This window comes from Lygodium microphyllum, chromosome 7 (genome assembly GCF_053477565.2).
Source record: "Lygodium microphyllum isolate KBCC chromosome 7, Lygodium_microphyllum_v1.1.10, whole genome shotgun sequence".
In the NCBI taxonomy this organism is placed as follows: Eukaryota; Viridiplantae; Streptophyta; class Polypodiopsida; order Schizaeales; family Lygodiaceae; genus Lygodium; species Lygodium microphyllum.
Genome location: NC_141141.1, coordinates 153,520,208 through 153,538,734, shown reverse-complemented (window position 1 = coordinate 153,538,734; position 18,527 = coordinate 153,520,208). Strand labels below are relative to the sequence as shown.

Sequence of the window (18,527 nt, the reverse complement as noted above, 5' to 3'; positions counted from 1 at the left end):
ATTTTACGTGTATGTGTTTAAATATGTGCTTCTATATATTTATGCATTGACACACACATACACACACGTGCGCGCATGCGTATATATACATTTTTCAAAATTTTGATAATATTTTTTATGGTGTGTGGACAACCCCACATGGATTGAAACCCCCCCATGAAATGCAAAGGTAAAAAGATCACAAAACCCTTGGAACTTCATAGCTAGAGGATTATAGGTAAAAAGGGAAATCATGAAGTACAAGAAGTGAGTGTGCTGATATAGGCAAAGATCTATAATTCTCATTCCTTCAGACTCATACCTAACAAGAAGTGAGTCATTATAAAAGACAAATATACAATTCTCATCCCTTCAGACTCTTAAGACAAAGAAGTGCTAGAACAAATACTCCTATATCCTTATTGTGGAATCCATCTTTAAATTTTACTTTGATATACAACAGTACATGGAATGCACTAGGAGGGCTAATGGGCATACTTTTCATTGAAGGATGTCTTGTGGTGATGGAGAATCAACCTTAAATATCTTTATTGGTTGAGGTATTGCTCATATCATAGAATGATCTATTGCATGATATACATTGATATCTATTTCAAAATATGTTTGTGGTTGATCATCACTTGAGATTGCACCTATACACACACGTGCACACTTGCACACACAGTCTCTCTCTCTCTCTCTCTCTCATGCTTGCATGAAGCACATTGAGTTTCAGTACCATTTTGTTCAGGAGTATGTTGCGGATTTTGAGTTAGTAGTGGCCTACTATCCCACGAAGGACAATGTAGCAAATCTCTTTACGAAGCTTGTCTCAGGCTTATATGCTTTATGACATGTTGTGTTTGGATCTTCAAACACTTCTATGATCTAAGAAGAGGGAGGGGCGTTTAGCTTGTATTTGCTAGTTTGTCATTTCTTGGTTGTTAGCTCCGTTCAAGTTTGATGGAGTGAAACCAACGTTCGTCCTTGGATAGGATGGTAATAATCCGATTTAATACTAATTACAGCAAGTAATTAATTCACATAAATTGAAATGCATACTTTTCCACTTTAATCTTGGATAATGGACTCCTTGTTGGCCCCAAAATTAGTGCTCCTTATGGTATTTAGCTTTTATTGCAAATTGATGAAGTAGAACTGAGAGTTCTTTTATCTCCTTTGCTAATCCAAGTGCCTCTTGCGGTTAAAACAGACGAGTAAGCCTTCAGACCAACTGGTCCCTTGGTTTGCTTGGGGATTGGTCTTCACCTTGCTCCTTGAAAGATAAATTAAGCTCCAAATCTGATATGGGCTAGCTAGCCTCTTGAATCTCCTTGAAATTCATTGATTTTAGTCGCTAGAATTCAAGGTTTAGGTTCTTAATTTTGAACATGTATCCTAAGGTGGTTATCAAACTCTAATTTCTATTGTAAAGTAGTGTTCACTATAGAGATTTTTCAATATCTTCATCTATGATGACTCAAAAGATCGGATTTCTTTGAGATTACTTAAGAGATGGCTATAGGATGACAGAATATTATACAGAGAGATTTTAGAATTTCATTGCGAGAAAGACTGAAAAATTGCTCTTGCCCAGCTCAGATAGCTATGGAAACTGTTATCTATAACTTAGAGCCACTAGAATGGTTGTTGTCCCCCACCCCCTCCCCCAAATATACTGTCATATGTAGTAGAAGAATCTTGAGTTGTTATCACTTGTATCTGGAGGGCTCTAAATTATTATTATCTATTGTAGGATTGGTCCCTAGTGGTTGCAAATCATATCAGCAACATCTTCTTGGTCTTGAGCAGTCTTTCTTTCTCTCACAATGGTTGGAATAGACTTTCATTAGTTTCCAAAAACGTTTTTTTCACTTGCGTGGGCAAGTTTTGCCAAGTGGTAGCCTTCTAATCTTGTATTTTAGCATTATCTAGCTTAATAAATTAATTTAGAATATCAATTTTAAAAAGTAATTTAATAATTATTATAGTGCTTAGAAATAGAATTTCACTAGTCAATAATTAAATTGGCTAGGTCGATTTGTCTTTCAAGTATCCTTGAGCAATTATTAGCCTTTAGATTGGTATTAATTAATTAATTAATTAATACATGGTTTTTAATGTCACCACTATTATTAGTGGCCAATAAATTGGTCCATGCTAAAAGTTGACGTTGGGTACCACCTAGCACCTGTCAAACTTAACTTTATTACAACATTTGCCTTTGGTATCTATTGGCATTTCAAGGTCATGGATCTTGCATTGTGAAATAATTAACTTACATCTCACATGTGCTGAAACTAGTTCTCCTTTTTGGATAGTGTTTTAAATAACTTGATTAAGCACTAATTTTAGCAAGCATAAAATTCACGTAAACAGAAAATGCTCACTTTAACCCTTTAGTCTTGGACATTGGACAACCTTGTTGGCCCCAAAATTAGCACCCCTTACGGTATTTATTGATATTGTAAATGAGAGTACAACTGAGATGTACTAATCTCCTTCACTAATCCAAGTTTGTCATGTTGTGAAAACTAACCAACAAGTCTCCAAACCAATTTGTCCCTTGGTTTGCTTGGGGATTGGCTTTTACCTCGCTCCTTGAAAGACAAGTTCAGCCCCAAATTTGATATTGGTTGGTTGGTCTCTTGAATCTCCTTGAAATTTTTCAATTTTAGTTGTTGGAATTCAAGCCGTAAGCATGCATCCGGACGTGGTTGTCGGACCCTAATTTTTGCTGTGAATTAGGTTTTATAGCAGAGATTGATTGAAATATCTTTCTTTGATGTCTTAAACTACTGGAAAATAGAGAGTTTCATTGCGAGAAACATTGAAAAACTATTGCTGCTCGGCTCTAACAACCATGGAACCTATCACCTACAACTTAGGACCATTGGAAAGACTGTTGGATCCTCTTGTATGTCACTTGTACCAGAAGAACCTTGGACTGCTATCACTTGCTTTTGGAGGGCTCAAAGTTGCTGCCACTTGTTGTAGGTGTGATCCGTGGTGGCTGCAAATCACATAAGGAGCCTCTCCTTACTCTCTAACAGCTTCCTGCTCTCTCATAATGTTTGGAATAGACTCCATGACCCCCTAAAAACGTTTTTTTCACTTGTATGGGCAAGTTTTTTCAAGTGGTAGCCCTCTAATCCCATTTTTCAACATTATCTAGCTTATTAAATTAATTTTTAGAATATTAATTTTGAAAATTAGTTTGATAATTATTATAGTGCTCAGAATATGAATTTCACCAATCAATAATTGAATAGGCTAGGCCAATTTGTCTTTCAAGTATCCCTGAGCAGTTATTAGTCCTTAGACACCAGCACTAATTATTTAATTAATGCCTAGTCTCTAATGTCACCATTGACATTAGTAGCCAATAAATTGGTCTAGGCCCAAATCTAATACTGGGTACCACCTAGTACTTGTCAGACATAAGGTATTACTACTTTTACCTATGACACCCACAGCATCCTCGGGGTCCTTGGACTATTACCATGAAATAATTGCCATGTGCATTACGTGTGCTAAACAACCTTGCATATTTGATTAATATCTTAAACAAATGCTATTGGCAAGATCAGAGCACCTCAAAATTTAATTTCCCTATGACGTGCAAGTCATATTAGCACTTTTGATTAATTTTTAATTAAATGCGCAACAAAGTAATAAATTTGAGATTCTAGTAATATGCCACTCTCTCAAAATCCTTGCAAGTGTTCTTGATTGCATGTGTTAAGAGTATCTGTTGCAACTAGTAGAAATACATGTTGACATTGTAGTCAAATAACATGTCCATCTATTACTTAACCATACTCATGTGGTTTGCATGCGAAATTTTAGTTTCTTAGACTAGTTACTATCCACACACACGAATCATGATTCATAAAGATAACCATTGTCAAAACCATAAGGGATGCATCCACATGCTAAGATCCAACACTGTTTTGGCCAACAAGGCATTGTAATGTGTAAACTGAGTATAAATTACACCTCATAGCAATGATGTGCCACATGATAGTAATGTGAAGCATACATTAGTTGCAAGCCACATGTAACTTATACAATTGTACTTCTTTTGCATCACCTGTAAATGTATATTACTTACCGTCCATGTATCCCATACATACCTTGCAAATGTACATCGCATCCAAATGTAAATTTCATGTATTCCATACATGTCAGTAACCTTGCAAATGTACAATTCCAAAGCCTATGTTCAAACCATACACATCTATATACTAATCACAATGATTAGTACATTGAATAGTGATCCCAATGGTAGAAAATACTATGAGTATATAGAACCCTAGATGCAAGCCAAGTATATTCGAGATCCACTACATAATCGAGTTGTCATCCTCCTCCATTCAATTGCATTCTTTCATAGGTGAACCAATACTGAAGGCTCACCGAGAAGCAAATGGAAACTTTACTACTAACTTTACTCGCCTCAAAACCTCCACTAGGCTCTAGGTCTTTGTCTCTTTGGATTGCACAAATCCTTAGAACTTTCACATTGTTGCAATTCTATCTTAACTAGCATGAAACCTCGCATCCAATTGACTAGCCTCTCATGTATACTTGACATGCTAGAAGTACCAAATGTATTAGGAAACATTATTGTTTGTATACTTTGGACTATTGCAATGTGATTGTGCACGGAAATTTGCATTCTACCAGCCATACCAAGATATATTGTCCATACATTGTATATATGAATAGCGGTATTTTCCCTCTTGCAAACATTACTAATTGCATTTTTCCTCGTAACCAATACTATATGGAGTATTTGCATGACCAATATTAATACCATGAGTCCCAAACATAGGGGGCTGCTTTGCCAAACTTGCCTCTTGGTGCTGTGACATCATGCTAACATTGCTATACATGGGATCATACATATTATTAGCCATAATCCGATACATTGAGCCTTACATACGATGCATTGGTTGCTGCATCCCATAAGGAGTTATGCCATATATCCCCATATGTAGTCCCTGACCCATTGTAGCATGGAAACTAGTGCCACCACTAGAGTATCTTGGTTGCCCCATCATTGCATGCATGCCTCGCTATCCAAAAAGCATTGGATTGGCACCTCTAAGTTGGGCCTTACATATGTATCGATTAGCCCATTGGCATCATTTGCTTGTGCTCACTATCCACATTTGGAACATCATGTTACTGTATTGGCTCTTTCTTCAATGTATCTTGCTATTCCGAAGCTCTTGAAGATGATTTTCTCTTCTTGTTCTTTGTTACTTTCCTTTAATTGGTTCAAAAAGCACATGAACTGAGGATCAATTGCCAATTGCATAAGCATTTCAGCTGTTGTCCTTAGTTGATCTTTAAATTGGTCATCAAATTCCTCTTCCTCTTGCTATTCAAGAGACCTAGAAGGATCCTTTTGACCAACATTATCAGCTTGTTGCCATGCTACGTGCCTTGTCCAAGAGGCATTGCGTTTTCCCCAACACTGTGAATTTTTTAGATTGAGAGGTATCATCCCCACTTGATCCCATTTAACTATCTGAAGACATTCTTGTTGTAATGCTCAACCAAATACAAATTTAACACTAGAGCAAAGCTTTTGACCTTTAGAGCCTTGGGCCCACCAATTCAAGAAATTTGATGGTATCTTAGGGATGAAACCTTGAAACCAGCCTCCCTTCTAGATAAGGTGTGAAAGATGGCTTCGGGAAAGACAGAGAGAAAACGATGAAAACCTTGAGCACGAGTCCTTCTTCTCCTCCCAACCACGCCTAGATAAGTGCTGGCACCTCTCACCCGTATTCCCCTGCCAGCCGTCCACTTTTCTGGAGTCCTACTATTCTTGGACTCTCTTACTCTCTAGGCTCCCCTTAACCCCGTTCGGGCGCCCAAGAGCCCGGACGGTCATTCTCGTGCATGTTCCCCTATATTTACCTTAATGTCACATTAAATGTCACTTTAATGTCACATTCCATATTTATGACCTTAACGTGACATTAAATATCACTTTTAATGTCACATTAATGTCACATTTCCTTCCCCTTAAGAATCGGTTTCGTCCTCGAAAACGATACTTGGAAGGTCTAACTGTAAATCGGGAAACCTTTTCTTTTAAGTACTTACTCGCTCCCATGTTGAGCTTTCTTCTGAACAATCTTTTCACTTAACCAAACATTCCTGATAAATAGTATTCCTTGTTCGTTGATTACGAACATTTAATATTTTTTCTGGTTCATGTGGATTAGATTGGTCATAGAATAGCTCCTCAATAGCATCATTTAAGATTAGATTATCCAAATCACCCAGCTTCTTCCTTAATTTACTTACATGAAAAACTGGATGTATTTTACTACCAACAGGTAGTTGGAGCTTGTAAGCCAATTCTCCCACCCTTTTAAGTATTATGAAAGGACCACAATACCTTGGTGAAAGCTTTGGACATTGTCCCTTTTTCATAGTTTTAGTTTGTTCAGGTACCTTAAGATAGACCAATTCTCCTTCTTCAAAGGAGATGTCTCTTCGGTGAGGATCTGCATATGCTCTAGCTCGATTTTGAGCTTTTTTAATATTTTCTTGAGCAAATTTTAACATACTATTCATATCCTTCAAAAAGTCTTTAGCTGCTTGAACCTTTTCCTTATGCAGTCCTACTGCAAAAGGAGCTCTGGGGTGAAACCCATACATTAACATAAATGGACTATATCCAGTGGAAGAGTGCTTGGCACTGTTATATGCAAACTCTGCTATCGGTAAATACTCTTCCCAATTAGTTTGCCTTTTACTTACATATGCCCTAAGCATATCTTCAAGAATTTGGTTAACCCTTTCAGTTTGCCCATCTGTTTGCGGATGATCCGCCGTACTCATGCTAAGTTTAGTATCCAATTTTCTAAATACCGCACGCCAAAAATGGCTATCAAATTTTCTATCCCGATCAGAAACTATATTTGCCGAAAGGCCATACAATCGGTATATGTTCTCTACGAACAATCTAGCCAATTCTGGTGTTTTAACATCAGTTGAAGTTGGAATGAACCTAGCCATTTTGGTTAACCTATCCACAATCACCCACACAGAGTCGTGCCCCCTCTGTGTTCTAGGTAAAGCAACAATAAAGTCCATGGAGATACTCCTCCCATTTTCCCGAAGGAATTTCTAATGGATGGAGAAGTCCTCCCATTTTTAATCTTTCAGCTTTATTAACCTGGCATTTATTACATTTGACCACATAGTCAAGGACGTCCTTATTCATTCCAGGCCAATAGAACTGCCTTTTAATAAGACTATAAGTCTTATTAACTCCTGGATGTCCCGCACTAGGGGTATCATGACACTCAAAGAGTATCTGGCGCCTTATTTCTTTCGGGACACATACCCTACCCTTGTAGAGTAAATAACCATTATCAATGGTAAAATTCTTCCACTTGAATCCAGTTTGAGCAACCCCTGATGCTCCATTTCCTTGTTAAACATCCTCAGATATTCCTTCCTTAGTAGAAGCACTTTCATTTGGATCCCCATTTTTTATTGCTTCCCATATGTTGGAATATGCCGGATCAACCTGGCATTTCCCTTTTAAAGATTCAAGCAAGTTGGAAGTGAACTGAGTAAAACTCAATTCATTAATGATGGGCATTCTGCTGAGTGCATCAGCTACTATATTATATTTTCCTTTTCTATATCTTATCTCATAGTCGAACTCTTGGAGGAGTTCGGCCCATCTGGCTTTACGCCCGTGTAAATCCGGTTGATCATTAAGCCACTTAATGCTTTCATGATCCGATAAAATCAAAAGTTTGGCACCATACAAATAGTGCCTCCATTTCTTCATTGCATGTACTATTGCATATAGCTCCCTCTCATAAACAGAATAATTCTGTTTTGCACGATCTAATTTCTTGCTTTCAAAAGCAACTGGTCGACCTTCTTGTAATAAGACCGCGCCTATCGCCTTATTACTGGCATCAGCTTCAACCACAAATGGTTTATTGGGATCCACTATTAATAGTACTGGAGCTGTAGCAATAGCTACCTTAAGTTTTTGAAAACTTTCATTTTGGTCTGTTCCCCAATTAAAACTTTTTCCTTTCCCTTTAAGTTGGTCTGTCATTGGAACAGCTATTTTGGCATAATCTCGAATGAATCTACGATAAAATCCAGATAAACCTAGGAAGATCTGTAGCTCTTCCAGGTTCCTTGGAGGTGGCCATTCAATAATTGCCCTTACTTTTTCTGGATCCATGTTGATTCCCTCTTTCGAGATAATATGCCCCAAATATTTGACCTCTTGTGCAAAGAATTCACATTTAGTTTTCTTCGCATAAAGGGAATGTGTTCTTAACAGTTGGAATACTAATTGTAAGTGTTCCAAATGTTCTTCTCTTGATTTACTAAAGATCAAGATATCATCCAAAAAGACTACTACAAAATGTCCGAGATAGGGCCGTAAAACACTATTCATCAGCTTCATAAAGGTAGCTGGTGCATTAGTGAGACCAAAAGGCATCACCAAAAAATCATAATGCCCATATCTAGTACGAAATGCTGTCTTAGAAACATCTTGTGCCTTAATTCTTATTTGGTGATAGCCGGATCTTAAATCTTTTTTTGTGAAGAATTTTGCCCCTTGCAATTGATCAAAAAGATATTCCATTCTGGGCATAGGAAATTTATTCTTCACCGTTATTTTATTAAGTGCTCTATAGTCAACACAAAGTCGCATAGAACCATCTTTTTTCTTTACTAATAAAATTGGTGAAGCCCAAGGTGAATTACTGGGTTGAATAAACCCTTTATCCAGGTAATCCTTAATTTGTCTTTCAACTTCTTGATGCTGTGTTTCACTTAACCTATATGGTGGTTTTGAAATTGGGTGTGTATCCTTATTTACATCAATTGGGTGATTTATATCACCCCTATCTGGTGGAAGGCCACTTGGTAAATCAGAAGGAAACACATCTTTAAAATCATCTAACAACCATTATTAACATTCAACTCACAAACATAAGAAAATTGTTGCTTTATATTACAGAAAGTAAAAGTATTCTGTACAGGAAGAGACCATAGCATATATACCTCACAAACTTCCTTCTTTATCAGCTTCTGAACTTCAGTAGAACACAAGAAAGGATTATCAGATACTTCATGTTCACCTTGAATAAGAAAAGTCTTACCATCCCTTTCAAATTCCAGTGTATGTGATAACTACGTTTTAAGGATGGTTCCAATCCCCATAGCCACTCCCTCCCTAGAGCAATATCAGCTCTTTCCATGTTCATTATTTGGAAATCGAGTTTGTCTTTATATTCTTGAATCTCAATTTCCAAATTGGATACTGTTGTATCCCATATTTTATTGTCTTGACCTTGCATCATACGAACAACATATTGACGCTCACTCTTTTGTTGGGGAAGTTTCAATTTTTTGACAAGTGCATAATTTATAAAATTATGTGTGGCAGAGTCATCAATCATGACTCTAACTCTTTTTCCAGCTATCAATCCATGTACTCTAAGTAAATCATGTGGCCCAAAAGTAGGCTGCCACATAGAAGTTGACATACAACACTTATGTTGTACATCCATGTGCAAGACCTCTAAAGATTTGTACTTTTCATGGCCCTTTAATTCTAAGGTCTGCACTACATGGATTTGTTTTTCTTTTCCCTTGCCCTTGTCCTTATCCTTTCCTTTGTCTTCCCCCTTTTTCTTTTGAGGGCAATTCCAAGCAGCATGGTTAGGGGATAGGCAATTGAAACACAACTTTTCTTTTTTGGCCTTATCAAAGTCATCAGGACTTAACTTTGGCCTCATATATGGTTTCTTTTCAAAAGTTTGTTTTTTACCCTTAAAAAATGGCATTTTCCTTTTAAATTTGCCCACAAATTTTGAGGTTTCCAATTCCTTAGACTTGGGCTCCGTATCAGTGAGACTAGTGAGTGTACCTGGACGCATACTATCTTCATAAATTAATGCAAATTTAATTGCCTCTTCCAGCGTCTTAGGTAAACTCCGTTTTACTTCCTTTTTATAGGCTTTATCTAGTCCCCTAATGAATCCTCTTGTTTTTTGGAATTCATCTATTCCTTCCAATTTGAGGATTATCTCACGATATTCCTCTAGATATGTCAGCAGGGGTCGTCCCTTTTGTCTGACATAATCCCAATCTTCCCAATTTCTTTCCATTTCATTTTCAGGAAGAAATTCTTTCAAAAAGACAGATTCAAATTGAGCCCAAGTTTCAGGTATTTTATTCGCCTCCTTTAAAGTTCGCCACCACTTATATGCTTTGGGCCCCAAAGTTAAACTAGCCTCCAGTGCTTGGAGATGTGGTGGGGTATTTTTTAATTTATGTAAATCTTCCCATTTTTGGAGGAAATTAAAGATTGTGTCTTTATTCCTATCTTTTTCCTCCCCGTAAAATTGAGGTGGTTTCATATCCTTTAGAACTGGATTATCCCTCAATTTATGGTAAGTTTGGGGTTCCTTAGGATCTCGCATAGTCACATCTAAATCTTTCGATGAAGATGGGACATCTGAGATTTCTATCTTATTTTTATCTCTTTCCAACAATAAAGTTAATTGAGATTTTATTTCAGTGAGTGTTTGAGTTAAAAATTTCATTTGAACCCCCTGAGTTTGCACACGAGCAGTAAGATCATCAAATTGCTCTCGTGTAGCAAAAAATTCTTCCCATTGTTCTTCTTGTATTTCTGGTTCATGGGGATCTACCATAGGTTGGTCCCTAGAACTAGAGCTTTCCATTACTCTTTCTTTCCCTTTTTCTGCCATTAATACACTGGAATTGGAAAGCAAAGATAAGAAATTTGCATACAAAGTAAAGTACTTCCCTGATTTTAATGGCAGGCAGTGGTTGGTGGTTTGGAAAGAAATCCGAAGAGTAAGGAACAAATTTTATTGCCCGAAGAAAGTCGGTCACGCAGAAAATGGAGCTTCTTTGCAGGACGACTAGTATTCAGCCCCCTTCTTTAATAATCACGCTGGTCAGCAATGTCGCTTTCCTGAATTTGCTTCCTGCTGAACTTGTACTTGATATAAATACAGTCGAGGCTGAAAAGAAGAAGTCCGAACACGCAGTCGACTGATCAAACACGTATCAGAAAATAACTTCAACTTCAGCCCATGAAAAGGAGAAGAATGCGTGTCTTGTTGGTGTGTTCATGGAGGAGCATTCACAGACAGGCGTGGGCAAGATTCGATGGCTCACGATCAGCTTACGTGTTTTTCAAACAGGTGTGAAAAAGTGGCTGCCCTTTGATACGTTACGTGACCAATTTTACACGTCACGTTAAGTTTTCCGTGACGTGTCACGTCACTTCTGACCAGTGACTTACGGGTCCGTCGACTGTTGTCGACGTCACGTCTGACCAGCGACTTACTTTCGTGACGTGTCACGTCACTTCTGACCAGTGACTTACGGGTCCGTCGACTGTGTCGACGTCACGTCTGACCAACGACTTTACGGTCCGTCGACTGTCGGCTGAACAGATTGCGGGCACTTGAGAATCCGTCACTGCCCTTTCGTTGAAGACCTCCAGGAATCCTCACGGCTCTGATACCAATGAAAGATGGCTTCGGGAAAGACAGAGAGAAAACGATGAAAACCTTGAGCACGAGTCCTTCTTCTCCTCCCAACCACGCCTAGATAAGTGCTGGCACCTCTCACCTGTATTCCTCTGCCAGCCGTCCACTTTTCTGGAGTCCTATTATTCTTGGACTCTCTTACTCTCTAGGCTCCCCTTAACCCCGTTCGGGCGCCCAAGAGCCCGGACGGTCATTCTCGTGCATGTTCCCCTATATTTACCTTAATGTCACATTAAATGTCACATTCCATATTTATGACCTTAACGTGACATTAAATATCACTTTTAATGTCACATTAATGTCACAAGGTGATACTAACCTAATTTAACACTTAATTGTAGTTGTCATGGGGACATGAAATTTTGAGATGCTTTAATCTTGCGGATAACATCATTTGATTAAGTTATTGATTAAATGTGCAAGGTTGTTTAGCACATGTGATGCATATGGCAGTTATTTCATGGTAACAGGCCAAGGACCTTGAGGATGCAGTAGTTGTCGAAGGTAAAAGTTGTGATAAGTTATGCTAGCTGGGCTTTGGGGGTTAGTTGGTGTCGGCTTTGATCCTAGGATAGTTATTTGGCCAATTAGTATTGATGGTGATTCTAAGGACTAGCATTAATTAATTAATTAATACCAGTCTAAGGGTCAACAGAGGTTGAGGACCACTACAGGTTGCAAATGGCCTAGCCAATTCAATTATGGATAGGCACATTTAATTTTGGGCAGGGTCAGAAGGGTTGGAATTAATTTTTAAGATTATTTAATTTTGAAAATTAATTAAATGACTGAATAATACTGAAAAATGGGTTTTAGAAGGCTACCACTTGGCTAAAATGGCCATACAAGCTGAGAAAACGTTTTGGGGGTTGAGTCTTAGCCCTTTAGTTAGTTTACAGCTTTGGGAGGAGAGAGAGAGAGAGAGAGAGAGAGAGAGAGAGAGAGAGAGAGAGAGAGAGAGAGAGAGAGAGCTGCTAGTTCATTTTTTTGATAAGGGAACAATAATTTGCTGCAAAAGAGAGTCATCTGGGGGTCTCAATAGGCAGGGGGCAGTAGGGAGTCCCCTTCCAGGGGTTGACAATAGCATTACTAATCAGGTGATAGCATTTTGGAGGTGCCTGGTATTAGAGGTGATTGTATTAAATGCAGGCTGGAGCAAGAAGCAGGTAGAATTTAGGGTTTTCTTGCAAAGAAAATCAGATTTCTCTTTCATCTTGGCTTTCTCTCACATTCTTCATTCGATTCTCAGGAGATCTCAGCATTTCTCAGCATTTTGAGTAGATCTTGGACAAATTTGGTGGACAGTAGAGATATCTCTTCTGTAAACCCTAAATTTTAGCAAAAATTAGGGTTTGGCAGCCTCGTTGAGACTCGTGCCAAATTGGTGAAGGCATCATACGTTGAATTCAGTATGTGAAATTTATGTAATTGTCAGGGAATTCAGATGCCAACCCATTTATTGTAATTTGGAGTGGGATTTGGCTAGTTGTTTAGTGGTTCCATTTGTGCAAGTCTTGGGTGAAAAGTCAAGGGGCAACTGGCTTGAATTGATTGCTGCTAAAGTAAAGGGGCTTTTGAAACAGCAAAGGAGATTGTGAATCTCAGCTTGTATTCATTCCATTAGCAATCAAGTTAAAGAAATACCGAAAGGTGCGCCAGTTTTGGGGCCAACACGGTGTTGAATGTCCAAGATTATTAAGGTAATTTGTGCAATTTAAGTTATGTTCATTTACTAGTTGTTGTAACCAAGTGCTTGATTAGGGAATTACCACCCTTTCTAGGAAAGAAGGTTGGTTTCAGGAGCAAGTAATTAATTTATATAAATTGAAATGTATACTTTACCACTTTAATATTGGACAATGGATAGGCTATTGGCCCCAAAATTGGTGTTCCTTGTGGTATTTCTTTAGCTTTTATTGCAAATGGATGGAGTACAACTAAGATTCTTTGATATTTTCCGCTAATCCAAGCACCTCTTGTTGTCAAAATTGACTAGCAAGCCTTCAAACCAATTTCCCCCTTGGTTTGCTTATGGATTGGCCTAACCTTACTCTTTCAAAGATAAATCAAGCCTTAAATTTGATATGGGTTGGTTGGCCTCTTAAATCTCCTTGAAATTCCTTGAATTTAGCTATTAGAATTCAAGTCCTAGATCCTCAATTTTGAGCATGCATTTTGAGGTGGTTGTCAAACCCCAATTTCTACTATAAATTAGAGTTTACAACAGAGGTCTTTCAATATGTCCATCTCTAATGACTCAAAAGGTTGGATATATTCTTAGATATTGAGAGATGGCTATAGGATGAGAGAATGTTGTACAGAGAAATTTTAGAGTTTCATCATGAGAAAGGTTGAAAAATTGCTATTGCTTGGCTCAAACAGTGATGGAAGTTATCACCTATATAGCTTAGGACCACTAGAAAGGTCGTTACTCTCTCGTATATACTGTTACTTGCACTAGAAGGAACTTGGGCTGTTGTCACTTGCACATGGAGGACTCCAAACTAGTGTCACCTATTGTAGGATTGGTCCCTGGTGGTTGTAAATCACATCATCTCCTTGCTCTCTAGTAGCCTCCTCCTCTCTCACAATGGTTGGAATAGACTTCTGTCAATCCCTAAAAATGTTTGTTTCACTTGTATGGGCAAGTTTTGCCAAGTGGCAGCCTTCTAATCCCTTTTTTTAGCATTATCTAGCTTATTAAATTTATTTTCAGAATATTACTTTTAAAAAATAATTTAATAATTATTCTAGTGCTTAGAAAAATAATTAAATCAGCGAATAATTAGATAGACCAATTTGTCTTCCAATTATCTCTGAGCACTTTTTAGTCCTTAGATTAGCATTAATTAATTAAATAATGCCTCGTCTTTAATGTTACCATTGACATTAGTGGCTAATAAATTGTTCTAGGCCAAAAATCTGACATTGAGTATCACCTTGTACTTGTTAGACATAACTTATTACAACTTTTGTCTTAGGCACTTCAAGTGGCATCTCAAGGGTCATTGGTCTCACATTGTGAAATAATTAACTTGCACCTTACATGTGCAAGTAACTTTAGCACATTTGATTAACTTTTAATAAAATGCTAAGCAAAACAATAATTTCATGTCCTCATGACATGGAGACATAGGAGCTCTGACTGCTTTTCTTTTTGTGTGCATTTTTTTTTCTGTGAGTTTTGGGTATGCTCACACTATTAGAAGTCAGGTCTTAGCCTTTGCATTTTAGTGGTTGGAGAACGTGTTCACATTGCTTAGGTGGGGATCAGCCTTTGTATGCTGTGATCAGCATTTTCCCTAATCGTCAGCATTATTTTATTATTTTCTTGCTGGTTGACCAGCATTTTCACCAATTCCTTGATTAGGTTGGCCAGTTTTCTGCCTCTTTTGCCATTTATAGCAAGGCAGTTTGGTGATTGTTATCATTCAAAGGCGTTTCTCTGCAGATTGTGGACAACACACTTCGACTTTTGCCTCTCGCTCGTCTTCAGTGCTACCGTTTGTCCTTAGCTTGATTGGGTGTCCTCATTGATACCTTGGGCTGCATGCAAGGACTGATCAGTCCACTCTTAGCCGTTGGAGATTAGCCTGGTCATTGGAGGTCACCAAAGAGCTACCCCAAGCTAATTAGGAGGGCCATTGGAGGTAGGTGACAGCTCATGAAGGCTGTGTACATTCAGATGACAGCAATTTTGGAGCCTACAAGGAAGGCAACTACATACGGGGCTCTTGTTGATGGTGGGTTTCAATCAATCAACCGTTCATAGCAAGGCAACATTAAATTTGAGCCAATTTTGGCGATAAAACTTTGAAATTTCTCTTTCTCCAACTTTCACTTCATTCTCTCAGCCAATTCATGGCTTTTCTCAAGAGATCTCAGCCAATTCATGACTTCCTCAAGAGATCTCAGCCAAATTTTGTCACAAGAGGGTGGAATTGAAGATTTCTGGTGCTAAATCTTAATTTACAGGAGAAATTAGGGTTTACTAGCCACCCTGGAAAGAGTGCTTAGAAATTGGGGCCTAGTACTTGAAATACAGCAGCTCAAGTTGCGGGATTTCAGAGAATTTCAAGACGACAGCCAATCAAAATTAAGTTTGGTGTAGAATTTGTCTTTGAATGAGCAAAATTGAAGGCCAATCCTCGAGCAAACCAAGGGGCAAATTGGTTTGAAGGCTTGTTGGTCATTTATGACAACAAGAGGCAGTTGGATTAATAGAGGAGATTAAAGAATCTTAGTGTACGCCATCCATTTGCAAATTAAATATAAAGAAATAGTGAGAGGAGTGCCAATTTCAGGGCCAATAGGTTGTCCATTATCCAAGATTAAGTGATAAATTGTGCATTTCAGTTTATGTGAATTTTATGCTTTCTATAAATACGGTTAATCAAGTTATTACCACTCTCTCCAAGGAGGAAGGTTGGCTTTAGCTTTTGCATTGTCAAATCACAATATTTGCAATGGCTCTTACTTCTCTTGTACTGCTATTGAAGAGACCTCTTGTAATCACTTTCTTGCTTGCTTGGTGGCAAGGCAAGTATGGTCCCTTCTGTTTGCTATTTCGCGTGGTTGGGCCTGCCATGCATCCAAGAATGGCTTTTTTGGAAAGCCAAAATTCGTAGATTCTGTGCAGCCATACATGAATCGTTTTCCATTTTCTGCATTTTTGGGGCTGTTGGCATATTTGGATGATTTGGAATATGTTCAGCTTTGATTTTGCCGTTGGAGTGTGCAGTCACATTGCTCGTTTGAGAGGGCTTTTTCTTTTGGAGTTTGGCATCATTCAACATGTGTACTTCCTAGGAATGATTTACTTTCTTGGCACACTGTGGGTTCTTCTATCTCATTGTTAGTCATGTAGTTGAATTTTGGTTTCTTATGTCTCATTGTTAGCCATATAGTCCAATTGTGATTCTTGTAATGGTAGTCATTTGATTTGTGTTTTTGGTAATTGATACAATTACCCCGAGAGAGAGAGAGAGAGAGAGAGAGAGAGAGAGAGAGAGTGTGTGTGTGTGTGTGTGTGTGTGTGTGAGTGTGTGTGCGTGATTACGAAAAAAAAAGAGAGTAGACATTGCAAGGTCGGACTTTGGTGGTAGTATGAGCAAAGGTGGGACTAGTAGCCAAACAAGCTCAGTTGACTAGCAGGATAAAAGAGGCAGCTGAAAAAAATGATGGGGCAAGGAAACAAGCTCAGTTGACCAATAGGATAAAAGAACCGGGTGAAAAAATGATGGGTCTCCTTGTCCATATAACATGAGCCTATAGGTGTAAAATAAGTAAAGAGCTAAGGGCTAGAGGTTGATCATGACTCTGAGAAATTCACGTGAAATGTTATTGGTATCACATTAGGTTTCAAAAAGAAAGAATGTCAACTTCAGCCAAGTTTTGAGTTTCAAGTTGGGAAATATGGTCCAAACAATGAATGCATATGGGAGGCATATAGCTCATAGCATGACTACCCATGGGACTATGCATCACGATTTGGCCAAAGCATAGCAGAAAATTTTCCACTTCGAAACTTTACATTTGCAATTAAGAAGCTAGTTGTCACTGAGAGAGTGGATATACCATTGAATTACAAGCAACTGTTAAATCTTAGCCAAGACCTATTGAAAATGTTGGAGGGACCCATGGTGAAGTGTTCCATGCTCGTAGACAATGCTGAGACACTTATGGAATGAACTATGAAGGGCCTATGTTGTAGCTTCCCTTGTAGGGTGACCACTGTTGGGGGCCAAATGTTGAGTTAGTTTCAAGGGTTCTGGGCACCCTTTGAGAACAGTCCTCATGTAAACCCTAACGTTTTAGTAGAATGTCATTTCATATTTAAGCAATCCTAAATTTGTGTTGGAATATCGAAAGTATACATTCCTAAATGTCATGATTCTTTTGTACTGTTCACGCAGATGATCTATAATCCACAACCAATCAAATGTGTTGAGGCTGTATTCTTAGCTCTTTATTTGACAGTAAGTTCTAATTGTATGTGTATATGCAGGCTTGTAAGTTATCAGACACCTATCTCCTTGTGAATTAAAGTAGCTTTGTTTTTCTAAATTTCAAGGCAGGGATTGCAGAGGTGGAACGAATACCTTTAGGTTTCAAAAGTGAGCTGCATGGACAGGTAAGCTGTTTGATAAGGGATGTTGAAAACCTATATGTAATGGGATGTCCACATAAACATGTAGATGCTGATGCATCTGTGCTTGACTCTGTTATTTGCATGAGATTTTTTGGTATAGGTTTACATGTAAGTTTGTGGGTATGTGGGAAATAGAATGAAATGTGTTTTAACATCTACAAAAAGCCAAAGTGATTTATGAGACTAGAAGTTACATGACATGTTTGATGACTGTAAGAGTGTTGAAAAATGGAAAGAAGATACCAAGAAACTGCAACAAGAAAAGTTTCTGTTTGGAGTTGCACAAAGCTCCCCCCACACAAAAACAGCACACGTGCAGAGGAGGAAGGGAGGGATTGATGTCTCGAAAGAGGCCAAAATGACCCATGAGACTGAAATAATGAACTGTTTAATGTTGTCTCGTCAATGAGAAGTAAAAGGTCGAGAATGCATGGATCAACTAAACTCATAGTCGTATAAACTGCAGGTGTAATGTCCTATGACCAACACTGCAGAAACTGAAAAAAATGAGAATATGCACAATGCTGATTAGTAAGTGAGATGATATTGATTAGTAAGTGAGATGATATTGATTAGTGGGATTGCCACCCTCTCCTCCAATGAAAGGTCTCCCTCATGGGGTGGTCCAAGATGGATAGGTTGCTGAAGCGAGGTATTCATCTCTTGTGGTGGGAATGGCTGCCGTGATGCACGAACTCATGGTGGTTGAGGGCGAGGTCACGGTGGGCATGGGTGAGGTGATTTGCATAAGGTAATGGCCTAGTCCACTACGACTCCTCTATGTCGTGTTTGTT

The 18,527-nt window shown here is 38.4% G+C and overlaps 1 protein-coding gene across 7 annotated transcripts in view; it reads left to right on the top strand.

Annotated features, from left to right (window-relative positions):
* Positions 1-18,527, top strand: part of LOC148034099 (uncharacterized) — a 59,204-nt gene that overhangs the window by 786 nt on the left and 39,891 nt on the right. For all 7 annotated transcript variants that reach the window (XM_087682102.1, XM_087682104.1, XM_087682103.1 and 4 more), the window contains 2 exons: positions 17,498-17,560; positions 17,656-17,715. In XM_087682102.1, the coding sequence (XP_087538228.1) occupies positions 17,498-17,560; positions 17,656-17,715 (123 nt within the window). The remainder of the gene's footprint in view (positions 1-17,497; positions 17,561-17,655; positions 17,716-18,527) is intronic.